The 11,971-nt window shown below is 51.4% G+C and overlaps 1 protein-coding gene across 1 annotated transcript; it reads left to right on the forward strand.

The window, feature by feature from the left end:
• Positions 1-2,041: 2,041 nt before the first annotated feature.
• Positions 2,042-11,031, forward strand: Kirrel2 (kirre like nephrin family adhesion molecule 2). The gene is made up of 15 exons (XM_008828057.2): positions 2,042-2,199; positions 2,432-2,581; positions 3,441-3,590; positions 3,755-3,915; positions 4,419-4,569; positions 4,805-4,910; positions 4,994-5,142; positions 5,397-5,524; positions 5,603-5,735; positions 6,017-6,117; positions 6,287-6,506; positions 8,067-8,165; positions 8,499-8,599; positions 9,150-9,215; positions 10,673-11,031. The coding sequence occupies exons 1-15, from the start codon at positions 2,151-2,153 to the stop codon at positions 11,003-11,005; spliced, it is 2,097 nt and encodes a 698-aa protein (XP_008826279.1). The 5' UTR covers positions 2,042-2,150; the 3' UTR covers positions 11,006-11,031.
• The last annotated feature ends 940 nt before the right edge of the window (positions 11,032-11,971 follow it).

Raw genomic sequence — 11,971 nt, forward strand, 5'->3', positions numbered from 1 at the left:
TGATTCTGGTCCCTGAATTTTATAACCATATGTTGGTTGGCCTTCCCTCCCCACTTGGGCGCACAGGCACATTCGCATGGGATGTGCCCCTTCTGCCTGCTAATCTCCTGCAGGAATCGCAACTGTTTTGCTCCACATTCCCGGCAAGCTGCCTCCCCCTCCAGGAGCTAGTTCAGGCATCTGGCCTGAGCCCCCCACAGCCCTACCAAGGATAAATCCTCTGGTCTCCCCATCCCCCAATATTGATTGCTTGCTCTCCTCCCACGTTCTCTCTCCACACTGCTCCCTACAACTCCTGGGAAATAAGCTGTATACAGACCTGGGGAGGGAGGCTCTGTCATGGGGCCTTCACCAGACGGTATCCTTGGAGGCCAGGGTGTAGAGCTGTCAGTTGCTGGGACCGTTAATTAGTCCAAACCTTCTACACTCAACTTTGGCTATTTTTCCTTCTCCGAATGCTCTAGGGACCTCAGGCTCTCCATTTTTCCATGCCTGTGGCCCCAGAGAGCCAGGAAAGGGAAAGATGTCAGGTGTCTGGAAAAACAGCCTCATCACCTGACTTCCTCCCCAAGACTCAGGAGTCCTAGACCCAAGCCTGTCCTATTTCATTACCCAGGCCCTGGATCCAAACACAGACACCAGGAGTTCAGACCCCCAGAACCAGGTGTGGGGGCCCCTAGGACCCTCCTCTCTCAGATGTAACAGTCCAGGCCCCCAGCATTCCTTCCAAAAATTCAGAAGTTCAATTCTCCAATCCCCCCACCCCCCACATTACTACCATAGGACTGAGGACAGATACCATAGGACTTAGGACAGATGTTCACTCTGTTGGTTTTCAAATCCTCCTGGGCCAGTGTGGCAACTAGTGGAAGAGAGATTGGTGGTTAAATCCATTGGCTCTAAGATTTAAAATCAGATTTTCTGAACCTGGCCCAATAGCACTACACTTTAAGCCATCTGAGATTCAGGCCACCAGCTTCTCAGACAGCAGAGACCTGAACCACTCCCCTGGAAGTCCAACCCCTTGACATTTAGGAACGCAGGAGCCTGAGCCCTGAGTGTGACTTAATCCCGATAGATCCAGGAATGTCAGACCCGGGGTTCCAGCACCTCCAGCCCTTTCAGTAGACTCAGGGTCCCTCCCACCTGCTCTGACAGCTGCGCAGCGTGGGAACGCCCCAGCTGGGCTGCATGGAGCCGTCAGGACAAGCTGTACGGTTCCCAGCCTCCCTGCCCGCCAGAGCCGGGGCACTGCCGCCTCCCAGTCGTCGCCTGGCAACCACTCCGAGGGGCCCCGGGACAAATGGAGTGGGGAAAGGGGATGGGCCAGGACTGCGGGGTCCTGGGAAAGGAGGGACGGGGGGCCTGGATTCTTAGGTTTTAGGGTGCGTTGTGGTTTGCAGCCGCAAGGCCGCAGCAGGATATTTTGAGACGTGGGGAGCTTAGTCCCTGTTTCTCAGGGCTTCCAGATGGTCCTCCAGCACCCGTGTGCCCTCTCTCCGACCTACAGGCCCACGGGAACCTGGGCCCCGCCTCCCCAGGGCGCGGAAACTGGCGAAGCCCCAGGGGCTCCCGTTTATAGCTCGGTTTCCACTCAGCGCAGTCTCTCCGGGGCCAAAGCTGAGAAAGTTTCTTCCATTCTTTTCTCCTCCTCATCCGAGTCTCCTCTTCCACCCCAGTAGGACGCAGGTGTCCAACCCGGGCAGGGTCCCCTCCTTAGACTCAGGTGTTCCACCTCCCAGACCCCAACTGAGCTGGGGCGCCCGCCTGCTGCGCAGACCGGGTTGCGGGGCGGGGCTGGGCGTATCCCCATTCATCCCGGTGCGGCCGCGGGAGTTGCTCAATGGGAAGAGGGCGGGTCTCCAGGGGGCGGGAGGGGCGGGGCGAGTAGGATCCCGCCCTCCCTGGGGTCTCTCGCCGACTCCGGGCGCGCAACTGGCAGGCGGTTCAGAGCGGCTACGGAGGCTACAGATGAACCAGACTTCGGAAACTCCAGGCGAGATAAGGGGCTTCAGCTTGGAGCAAAGAGTGGGTGAGGTGCGAAAGGGTGTGCAGGTTCAGCACGTTGAAAGGTGTGCTGTCGAGGAAGAAGTTGGAGGCGAACCAGTGCAACCGCAAGTCTAGGGGATCTTGGGGGACATACACTCAGGATGCTGGTCGCCCTCGTCGTCCTCCTCTTTTGCTTCAGAGGACGTGCAGGTACCCCCGGAGGGCGCCGAAGGGTGTGGGGAGGGTTATTTGACTGCTGCCTCTTTATTAGGGCGAAGCAGTGTGGGGAGGGGGGGCTCCTACTCCTGGATCTGAGATACAATTCTGGAAGCCTGAGCTTCTGAATTTAGGGAGAGAGGGGTTTGGAGTCTGGGCTCCTTGGGTCCTGGAGGAGGGATTCCGAATCATGCTAAACTTCGCTTTTCTGCCTGTCTTCTCCTAGGCCCATCGCCCTATTTCCTGCAACAGCCGGAGGATCTGGTGGTGCTGCTAGGGGACGAAGCTCGCCTGCCCTGTGTGCTGGGTGCATACAGGGGGCTCGTGCAGTGGACTAAGGATGGGTTGGCTCTAGGGGGTGAAAGGGACCTTCCAGGTGAGACTAGCCTCTACTCAGGGAGGGAGGGGTTGGCACCAGCGTGGGGCTTTGGGGTTTGAGCTGCAGCTGACATCTTCAATTTGGGGAAATTGATGGGCTCAAGTGAAGATTTCAGACTCATGAGGTTGTTTTGTTTTATTTTTGTCTTTTTGAGGCAAAACCTGGCCTGGAACTTACTATATAGACCAGACTGGTATCCAACTCAAAGAGATTGGCCTGCCTCTGCCTCCTAAGTGCTGAGATTAATGTTGTATGCCACCCACCATAACGGCTAGAGACTCCTGAGTTTTAAGCTGACCTTTTGGGGGGCATTCTGTTTGGGGGTTATCGTTTTCATTCTAAAATACTCTACAAATGTAAAAAAGCACAGAATACATAAATTGACACTTTGCCAACAATTAGAGACAATTTTGTGATGAATACTCAGGTTATCATGAACTCCCAGAAACCCTGTCCCTTGTTACTTTCCTCTATCACAGTGCAAACATAATGTCTTACCTAACTCTCTGTTTGGTTGTTGTTGTTTGAGACTGAGTCTCCCTATGCAGCCTAGGCTGGCCACAAACTCGAAATTCTCCTGCCTCAGCCTCTGCAGTGCTGGAATTTAAAGTATGTACCACCCACATCTGGCTTAATCTAACTTTTTTGAGAACATTTTCTTGTCTTCCTTTGTGACTTTATCACCCCTAACTTTGCAGTGACTCTAAATTGGCAAGAGGGTTAGAATCTCTCTGGACCCAGCACACACTTGTTAGTACTGTTTAACCATAAAATGTATATGGATGTGGGATGCTCAGGGATGAAGACCTGAGACCAGGAGCTCAGAACTGTGGCTGGTGTGACTGTCTGTCTCCAGGGTGGTCCCGGTACTGGATATCAGGGAGTGCAGCCAGTGGTCAGCATGACCTCCACATTAAGCCTGTGGAACTGGAAGATGAAGCATCATATGAGTGTCAGGCTTCCCAAGCAGGCCTTCGATCACGACCAGCCCAGTTGCACGTGCTGGGTAAGGACCAAATCCATTTGTACCTTGGGGGCTGGGGGTGGGGCAAGTGAGCAGCCAGGATTATCTAGGAACAGCAGAGTCAAGGAAGAGTGGTTGGTTGGAGCTGAGAAGATCAGGAGTGTCTGGCCCCAGGATCCAGTTCTAACCCAAGATCTACCATGCAGTACCCCCAGAAGCCCCCCAGGTGCTAGGCGGCCCCTCTGTGTCTCTGATCGCTGGAGTTCCTGGGAATCTGACCTGTCGGAGCCAAGGAGATGCCCGACCTGCCCCTGAACTGTTGTGGTTCCGTGATGGGATCCGGCTGGATGGGACCACCTTCCACCAGGTCAGGTCCAAATCCCTTTGCCAACATGCTTGCCTATTCAGTGAAACTCAGGGACCACTCTGATCTCAGGCTCATCTAGAAGGAAAGACAGCCATTCAAGGGGTGGGACCCTTGGAATGTGATTCAGGTTAAGAGCCAAGTTACCAGGTGTAGTGGCTTGCTCTTGCGTATATTTATTTAACCTCTCTGTCCCTCAGTTTCCTTACCTGTACAGTGGGAACTATAGTGGCATTTGCCTCATAGGGTAATCTAGAGAATTAAATAAAATAATAGATGCAAATGTATTGTCTACAAGTGCTCAACACATTGTACTACTGCTTGTAAGAGACAGATAAAAAGTTTTGTTATTTTGGAGTATGGTGGTATGCACCAAAAAAACAAACAAACAAACAAACAAAAAAACAAACCAGCATTTGGGAGATTGAGGCAGGAGGATCATGAATTTAAGGTCAGCCTTGGCTACACAGAGAAAGAAAGAAATTATTATGTATCACTTCTTCTAGACCTTGCTGAAGGATGAGACCACCGGGTCAGTGGAAAGCACCTTATTCCTGACCCCTTCAAGTCAAGATGACGGAGCCACCTTAGTCTGCAGAGCCCGAAGCCATGCCATGCCTAGAGGGAGGGACACTGCAGTCACACTGAGCCTGCAGTGTGAGTGCAGTTGGCTCTGGGAAAGACGGGTGGGGCCTGGACTCCTTACAGGGTCTGACAGAGCAGGAGAGGGCCCAATGTGGCATACTGAGGTACTGGGGACTGGAAGCCCAGCTTCTGGCTCAGAGGGAAGAGAGGACTAGAGACCTAGATTGCTAGGTGGAAGGACTGGGGACTGGGCTACATTTAAGTTGTTCCAGGTCTTCCCACTCCAACAGTTGCCTTACCCTCACAGACCCACCAGTGGTGACTCTGTCTGCTGAGCCCCAGACTGTGCAGGAGGGAGAGAAGGTCAGTTTCTTGTGTCAAGCCACGGCCCAGCCTCCTGTTACTGGATACAGGTGAAGAGAAATGCTCTTTCCAGCAGAATCCGCAGGCTTGGGGAGGGGCTAGGACCACATTAATACCGCCATCACCTCCGCAGGTGGGCAAAGGGGGGATCCCCGGTGCTCGGGGCCCGCGGGCCAAGGTTGGAGGTCGTGGCAGACGCCTCATTCCTAACCGAGCCGGTGTCCTGCGAGGTCACCAACGCTGTGGGAAGTGCCAACCGCAGCACCGCGCTGGATGTGCAGTGTGAGCAGGGGCGGGGCCGTGGGTGTGGCCGAGGTGGACGTGGCTGGGGAGGTGGCCGGAGGCGGGACTAGAACAGGTGGTGGGGCTGTGTCTGCTCAATAGCAAAGTCGGGAGGGGGCCGGGGCTTGTGGGCGTGGACACAGTAGAGGGCTATTGCGGAATGGAGAACTATACTTGGACCCTTGAACACGTGTTTTGGAGAAGCTGATCCTGGGTCAGGGTCTGATTCCGTCCCACTCCACTCTCTCCTCTAGTCGGACCTATTCTGCTGGCAAAACCGAAGCCGATGTCCGTGGACGTGGGGCAAGATGCCTCCTTCATCTGTGCCTGGCGCGGGAACCCACTTCCACGAATAACCTGGACGCACCTCGGTGGCGCGCAGGTGAAGTCCGATCTGGGGCTTGTGACTTAGCTGGAAGTGGACCGCGATTCCTCTCCTGATACTTTTGTTCTGTGCCAGGTGCTGAGCTCCGGGCCCACTCTGCGCCTTCCGTCCGTGGGCCTGGAAGATGCAGGCGACTATGTATGCAGGGCTGAGCCAAGGCACTCGGGCCTGGGAGGCGGCACAGCTCAGGCTAGGCTGACTGTGAACGGTGAGGAAGCTGGGCTTTGCAGAGAAGGTACCTGGAGGGCCTTGGAGTAGGCAGTGGGCAGAGGGGACGTGGCCTGATGGGAGAGGGCGAGGCCTTGAAAGGCGGTTATAGACCTTGGGGCATGAAGATCAGAGCTGGGCCAGTTGAAGGCGTGGCCAGGAGGATTCTAGTTGGGGGAGGGGCGTGGCATGGTTGCCAGAGGGGTGAGATCCATCAGAGCCCAGGCCTGGCTTTGCTTTATTCAGAGACTTCTGCTGAGTGGTCCATAGTTTCCATTCCAGCTCCCCCAGTAGTGACCGCCCTGCACCCCGCGCCAGCCTTCCTGAGGGGCCCTGCTCGCCTCCAGTGTGTGGTGTTTGCTTCTCCTGCCCCAGACTCAGTGGTAAGGAAATGTACCCCCACCAAGATCCCTGACCTCCCACCCCTAAAACTGACATCTTTTTCTCATTTTCCCCACTCCTACCTTGCTCTTCCACCACTAACCCCCCCCCCTCCACCCCCACCCCCACCCCCCCAGTCTTTTCACTGCCTTCCTTCCTGCCTGTCCTCAGGTCTGGTCTTGGGATGAGGGCTTCCTGGAGGCAGGGTCACTAGGCAGGTTCCTGGTGGAGACCTTCCCAGCCCCAGAAGTGGAGGGAGGACAGGGTCCAGGCCTGATCTCTGTGCTGCACATTTCTGGGACCCAGGAATCCGACTTTACCAGGGGCTTCAACTGCAGTGCCCGAAACCGCCTGGGCCAGGGAGGAACACAGGTCCACCTGGGCCGTAGAGGTGAGATACTGACCCAAAGACCCTGTAACCTGGAGATTCCATACCCTACAAATGCAGTGATTCCCCAGATGGAGGCTAGCAACCCATAAGGCAGAGACTCCCTAAATCCTGATAATCTCAGAACTGTGAGTTTAGATTGACAAACTGGCTCAGCAGGTAAAGGTGTTTGATGCTAAGCTTGATGACCTGAGTTCAATCCCCAGGAGTCACATGGTGGAAGGAGAGAATCAACTCTGGCAAGTTGTCCTCTGACTTCCACTTGTACACCATGGCATGCACGAGTGTGCACAGGGAAGCACACACACACACACACACACACACACACACACCTACGCATATATACACATACATGCACTAAATTAAAAATGTAATAAGGGTTGAGCTAGAGAGATGGCTTAATGGTTAAGAGCATTGGCTGCTCTTGCAGAGAACCTGAGTTCAAATCCCAGCATCCACATGTCAGCTAACAACCATCTGTAACTCCAGTTCCAGGGGATCTGACTCCCTCTTTTGGCTTCCAAGGGCACTGTATGACACAGTGCACTTATATGCAGGCATAACACTCATACACATAAAATAAAAATTAAAAGTTTTTTAAACTTTTCAAAAATGTAATGAGGGCCTGGAGAGGTGGTTCAGCAGTTAAGAGCACTGACTGCTCTTACAGAAGGTCAGAGTTCAGTTCCCAGCACCCACAAGGCAACTCACAATAGTCTGTAACTCCAGTTCCAAGTGATCTAACCCCTTCTTCTGGCTTCCAGAGACACTGTATGAATGTGGTGCACTTACATGCATGCAGACAAAACATTCATACACATAAAAGTAAATAAAAAATTAAAAATGTAATAAAAATGTAAAAGCCTAGGACCTCAAAGCAATAAAGTCCCTCAAATACAGAACTTCAAATGGAAAGGTCATTCATGCTAGAAACGAACAAATAAAAAGAAATCGCAAATAAAAGACCCTCAAAATCTAATTCTAAGGCTCCCTAAAGCCAGGGAGTTTGTTTTGTTTATTTATTTATTTATTTATTTATTTATTTATTTTTGTGTGTATTTGTGTGGGGGCACATTCATGTCACAGCACAGGTGTGCAGATCAGACAGCTTTTAAGAATCAGTTCTTTCCTTCCACCATATGGGTCGAGGGATGGAACTCAGGTCATCAGGCTTGGTAGCAATTGCCTTTACTCACTGAGGCATCTTGCCAGTCCTGTTTGCTTTTTTATTATTCATGGTTTGTTTTGTTTTGTTTTTCTGAGGCAGGGTCTCATGTATCCCCAAATGACCTCAAACTATTGGCAATCCTTCTGCCTTAGCTAAATGTTGTGATTATTCATGTGACCCACCAAGACACTTTAAACTCACATACTCTCAAACTGTGAGAACACTCAATTAATGGGTCCTCAAACCCTAAACCTGTCACATTGTGAATCTAGGGAAATCCCAACTTGGTGACTTTTTCAATCTAGGGATTCCAAATCCAAGCCTGAGCCCCAGTTCCCCCGTTGTCCCCCATCTTCAGATCAGCCTTCTCAGATAACCCCATCTACTCCTTATAGACCTGCTGCCCACTGTGCAGATCATGGCTGGAGTAGCCTCTGCGGCCACCACACTCCTTATGGTCATCACCGGAATAGCCCTCTGCTGCTGGCGCCATGGCAAGTGTCAGCGTCTTGAACCTGCCTCAGCCCCCCATGCCTCCTTGTGTCTGTCTCCATCCATGCTGACTGCCGGCCTTGGGACCGCTCCAGACCAGCTTCCATAATCCAAACAGGGCTTGGTCCATCCAAGGTTCAAGTTCCCTCTTTTAGTCCTAACTCACTTTCTCCAGGGTCACCCACCCGCACTCCTCCTCTCCCAAGCCAGGATTCTTACTGGTTTCCATCTTCCCTCCCCATCTTGCCAAATCATCTGTGTTCCCAAGTACTGATCTTCACAAACTATGACCACGCCCACTTCTTACCTCTGCTTCTCATTCTCCTGGGTCTCAGCCTCTTTCTCCAAGCAAAAGAACTTGGTACGTATCCCAGGAAGCAGCGATGGCTCCAGTTCACGTGGCCCTGAGGAGGAGACAGGCAGCAGTGAGGAACGGGTAAGAGACTGGAATTCTTAGACTGGACTGTGCTTTCAGAACCCAATAATAACTTGGTCCAATTGACTCTCAAACTCAAAATGCCCTCGGTCCTAACAGGGACCCCAGACCCAAATACCCCCACAGCTGCAAATATGCTCTTGACTCAATTATTCCCTCGGCTCAATATGTCCCCCACCTTCTTTATTGTCTGAAGTCCAGCCTCCAGCTCCAAGGTCTGGCCTCCAAAGGAAAGCTGTGAGGGCACTTGCGGTCTGGTACTGGGACAGGATGATTTTATTTTATTTCATTCATTTATTTTATCCTATGTGTGTGAGTGGTTTGCCTGTATTGTGTAAGTGCACCACATGTGTAAAGTGACCACAGAGGCCAGAAGAGGGCATCAGATCTCCTGGAACTGGAGTTATGGACAGTTGTGAACTGCCATGTGAATGCTGAGAACTGAACCCTGGTCCTCTGCAAGTGCAGCCAGTGCTCTTAACCACTAGGCCATCACTCCAGCACCCCAGAATGATCTGATCATTGCCTGCCACTATTTTTCCTACCCCAGGGTCCCATTGTGCACACAGATCACAGTGACTTGGTTCTCAATGAGAAAGAGGCTCTGGAGACCAAGGTGAGTATTGGGGGAGGGGCTCACTCAGTCTTATGATCTCCAATTTTACTCCCCCTTTTTAAAGAAAAAAATGGAGACAGAGTCTCACACTGTAGTTGACCTTGAACTCATGGCAGTCCTTCTCCCTCAGTCTTTGGAGTGCTGGGATTGCAGGCTGAGCCTACAGACATGAGCCACCCCACCTTTTTTTTTTTCGGTCTTTTTGAGATAGGTCTCCCTGCAGCCACAGCTGCCTGGATTCACTACGGAGACCAGGCTGGTTTCCAACTCACAGAGCTCTACCTGCCTCTGCCTCCCGAGTGCCCAACTTGTCTTCTTTTTTTAAAAATTTATTTATTTTATTATTATTTTTCCCATTCTTTTGAGACAGGGTCTCCCTGTAGCCTCAGTTGGCCTGAACTCGCCATGTAGACCAGACTGGCCTTGAACTCACAGAGATTCACCTGCCTCTGCCTCCCAAGTGCTGGGATTAAATGCATGTGCCACCACGCCCAGCTTATTTTATTTTTTTATGTGTATGAGTATATTGCCTGCATGTATGTAAGTGCACCCATGTCCTGCACCCATGTCTGTGGAGGTCAGAAGAGAGCACAGGATCCCCTGAAACTGGAGTTACAGACAGTTGTTAGCTGCCATGTGGGTGTTAGGAACTGAACCTGGGTCCTCTGCAAGAGCAGCCAGTGCTCTTAACCACTGAGCCATCTCTCCAACCCCATGTCTCCTTTTTGATTTTGCCACCTTAAGACCTACCCCTAACCCCCTCCTGCCTGCTGGACCAGCTCATCCAGCTCTACAGCCTTGGCTTATGTTTTCTATTTATTTTGCCTTGGTCTCCGGCTGGAGTCCCCTGACCAGGCCTTCTTTCCCCATCCAGTCATGTTTAGACTTCTGAGTGCCTGGATGCCTCTTTCTGGATGGCTGCACTTCTCTAGCCAGGCCTCTTCCTCCCACTAGATCCCACCCTGGCCTTACATTTCCTAAAACTGTCCCCACTTTGGAATCCTATCTCAAGATAGCTCCATTCAACCCTGGTTCCCCTCCCAAAGCCCCCCTCACTTTTTTTTTGTTATTGTTGGTGTTGTTTTGAGACAGGGTCTTATGTATCCCAGGTTGACCTCAAACTTGATATAGAATGATTCTGATTTTTTTTTTTTGAGACAGGGTCTCCCTGTGGCCCCAGCTATCCTGGGACCCACTATGGAGACCAGACTGGCTTGGAACTCACAGAGATCCACCTGCCTCTGCCTCCCAAGTGCTAGGATTAAAGGTGCCACTTGTGTACCATCGTGCCTGGCTTTTGATCTTGAATTCTTTTAAAAATATTATTATTATTTCTTTTATTTTACATGTATGAGTGTATTGCTTGCAGGTATGGATGTAGCTCAGTGTATCTCTCTACCATGATCGTTGCTTCTTTGGACTCTCACATTCCTTATTAAGTCCCATTTGCCCTTCAGGATCCAACCAACGGTTACTACAAGGTGCGAGGGGTCAGTGTGAGCCTGAGCCTTGGGGAAGCCCCTGGAGGAGGCCTTTTCCTGCCACCCCCCTCTCCGATGGGACTTCCAGGGACACCCACCTACTATGACTTCAACCCACACCTGGACATGCCCCCTTGCAGACTCTACAGAGCACGGGCAGGCTATCTCACCACACCTCATCCTCGTGCTTTCACAAGCTACATGAAACCCACATCCTTTGGAACCCCAGATTTGACCTCTGGGACTCCCCCTTTTCCCTATGCTGCCTTGTCTACACCCACCCACCAGCGTCTCCAGACTCATGTGTGAGGACATCTCTCCAACTGAAGAGTCTTAGGGTTTTCAACTTGCCATAGTGGGTCATCTTGATTTCTGATGAATCAGAAAAAGTGGACAACCTACTCTTCCAAAGCTGAACATTGAGAAAGGGAGAGATATTATGATTGTCAGGATCACTGGTGTATAATCAGCTCTGCCAAAGGGGGTGATGCTCCAAGTGGGAGCAAAATGGCCGTATGGCTCACTTATCCTCCTGTGTGAAAGAGATTCAAGATGCTGGCTAAGCTCGTTTCAGAAGGATGAGAACAGGAGGTGATAAGGATTAGGGGTACAGATGGAAGTCATTTCTAGCCAGTAAGAAAAGACATTTCAAAATGACCATCTGCATCAAGAATAATGACAGCATAAGACAAATCAAGACAGGGATAATTCCCCCAACACCCTGTCCTGGCTTTCCCCCTGACAGAGCTTTTTTTTTTTTTTTTTTCTGGCCAACACCAGGACAGCGCAGATGACTGTTCATTCTCTGAGAGCCCAAAATGACCATCATCTTGATTATTTCCACTTTCCTTAAAGACTCAGAAAGGACTGGATCCAAGGAGTGGCGACAGAAGCAAAATAAAGAGAATAAAGGGGAATCTTGGGATAAGATTATTTATTTTTAATTTTTAAAAAAAATTCAAACAGCCGGGCGTGGTGGCGCATGCCTTTAATCCCAGCACTCAGGAGGCAGAGGCAGGCGGATCTCTGTGAGTTCGAGGCCAGCCTGGTCTACATAGTGAGTTCCAGGCCAGCTGGGGCTACAGAGAGACCCTGTCTCAAAAAAGACCAAAAGAAAAAAAAAAAAGTCAAACAGACAAATGTGCCTGGAAGATTCTTCCATGAAGGAAGAGGTTCAAGGAGGTTGTCCTATGAGGTGTCAGTAGGAGAAAACCCGATCACCTCTCAGTCCTTTGCTACCTCCTTAGTACTGTAGGCCCCCTCCCCCTCCCCCTC

The sequence above is a fragment of the Nannospalax galili genome, unplaced genomic scaffold (genome assembly GCF_000622305.1).
Source record: "Nannospalax galili isolate Female #2095 unplaced genomic scaffold, S.galili_v1.0 scaffold833, whole genome shotgun sequence".
NCBI lineage: Eukaryota > Metazoa > Chordata > Mammalia > Rodentia > Spalacidae > Nannospalax > Nannospalax galili.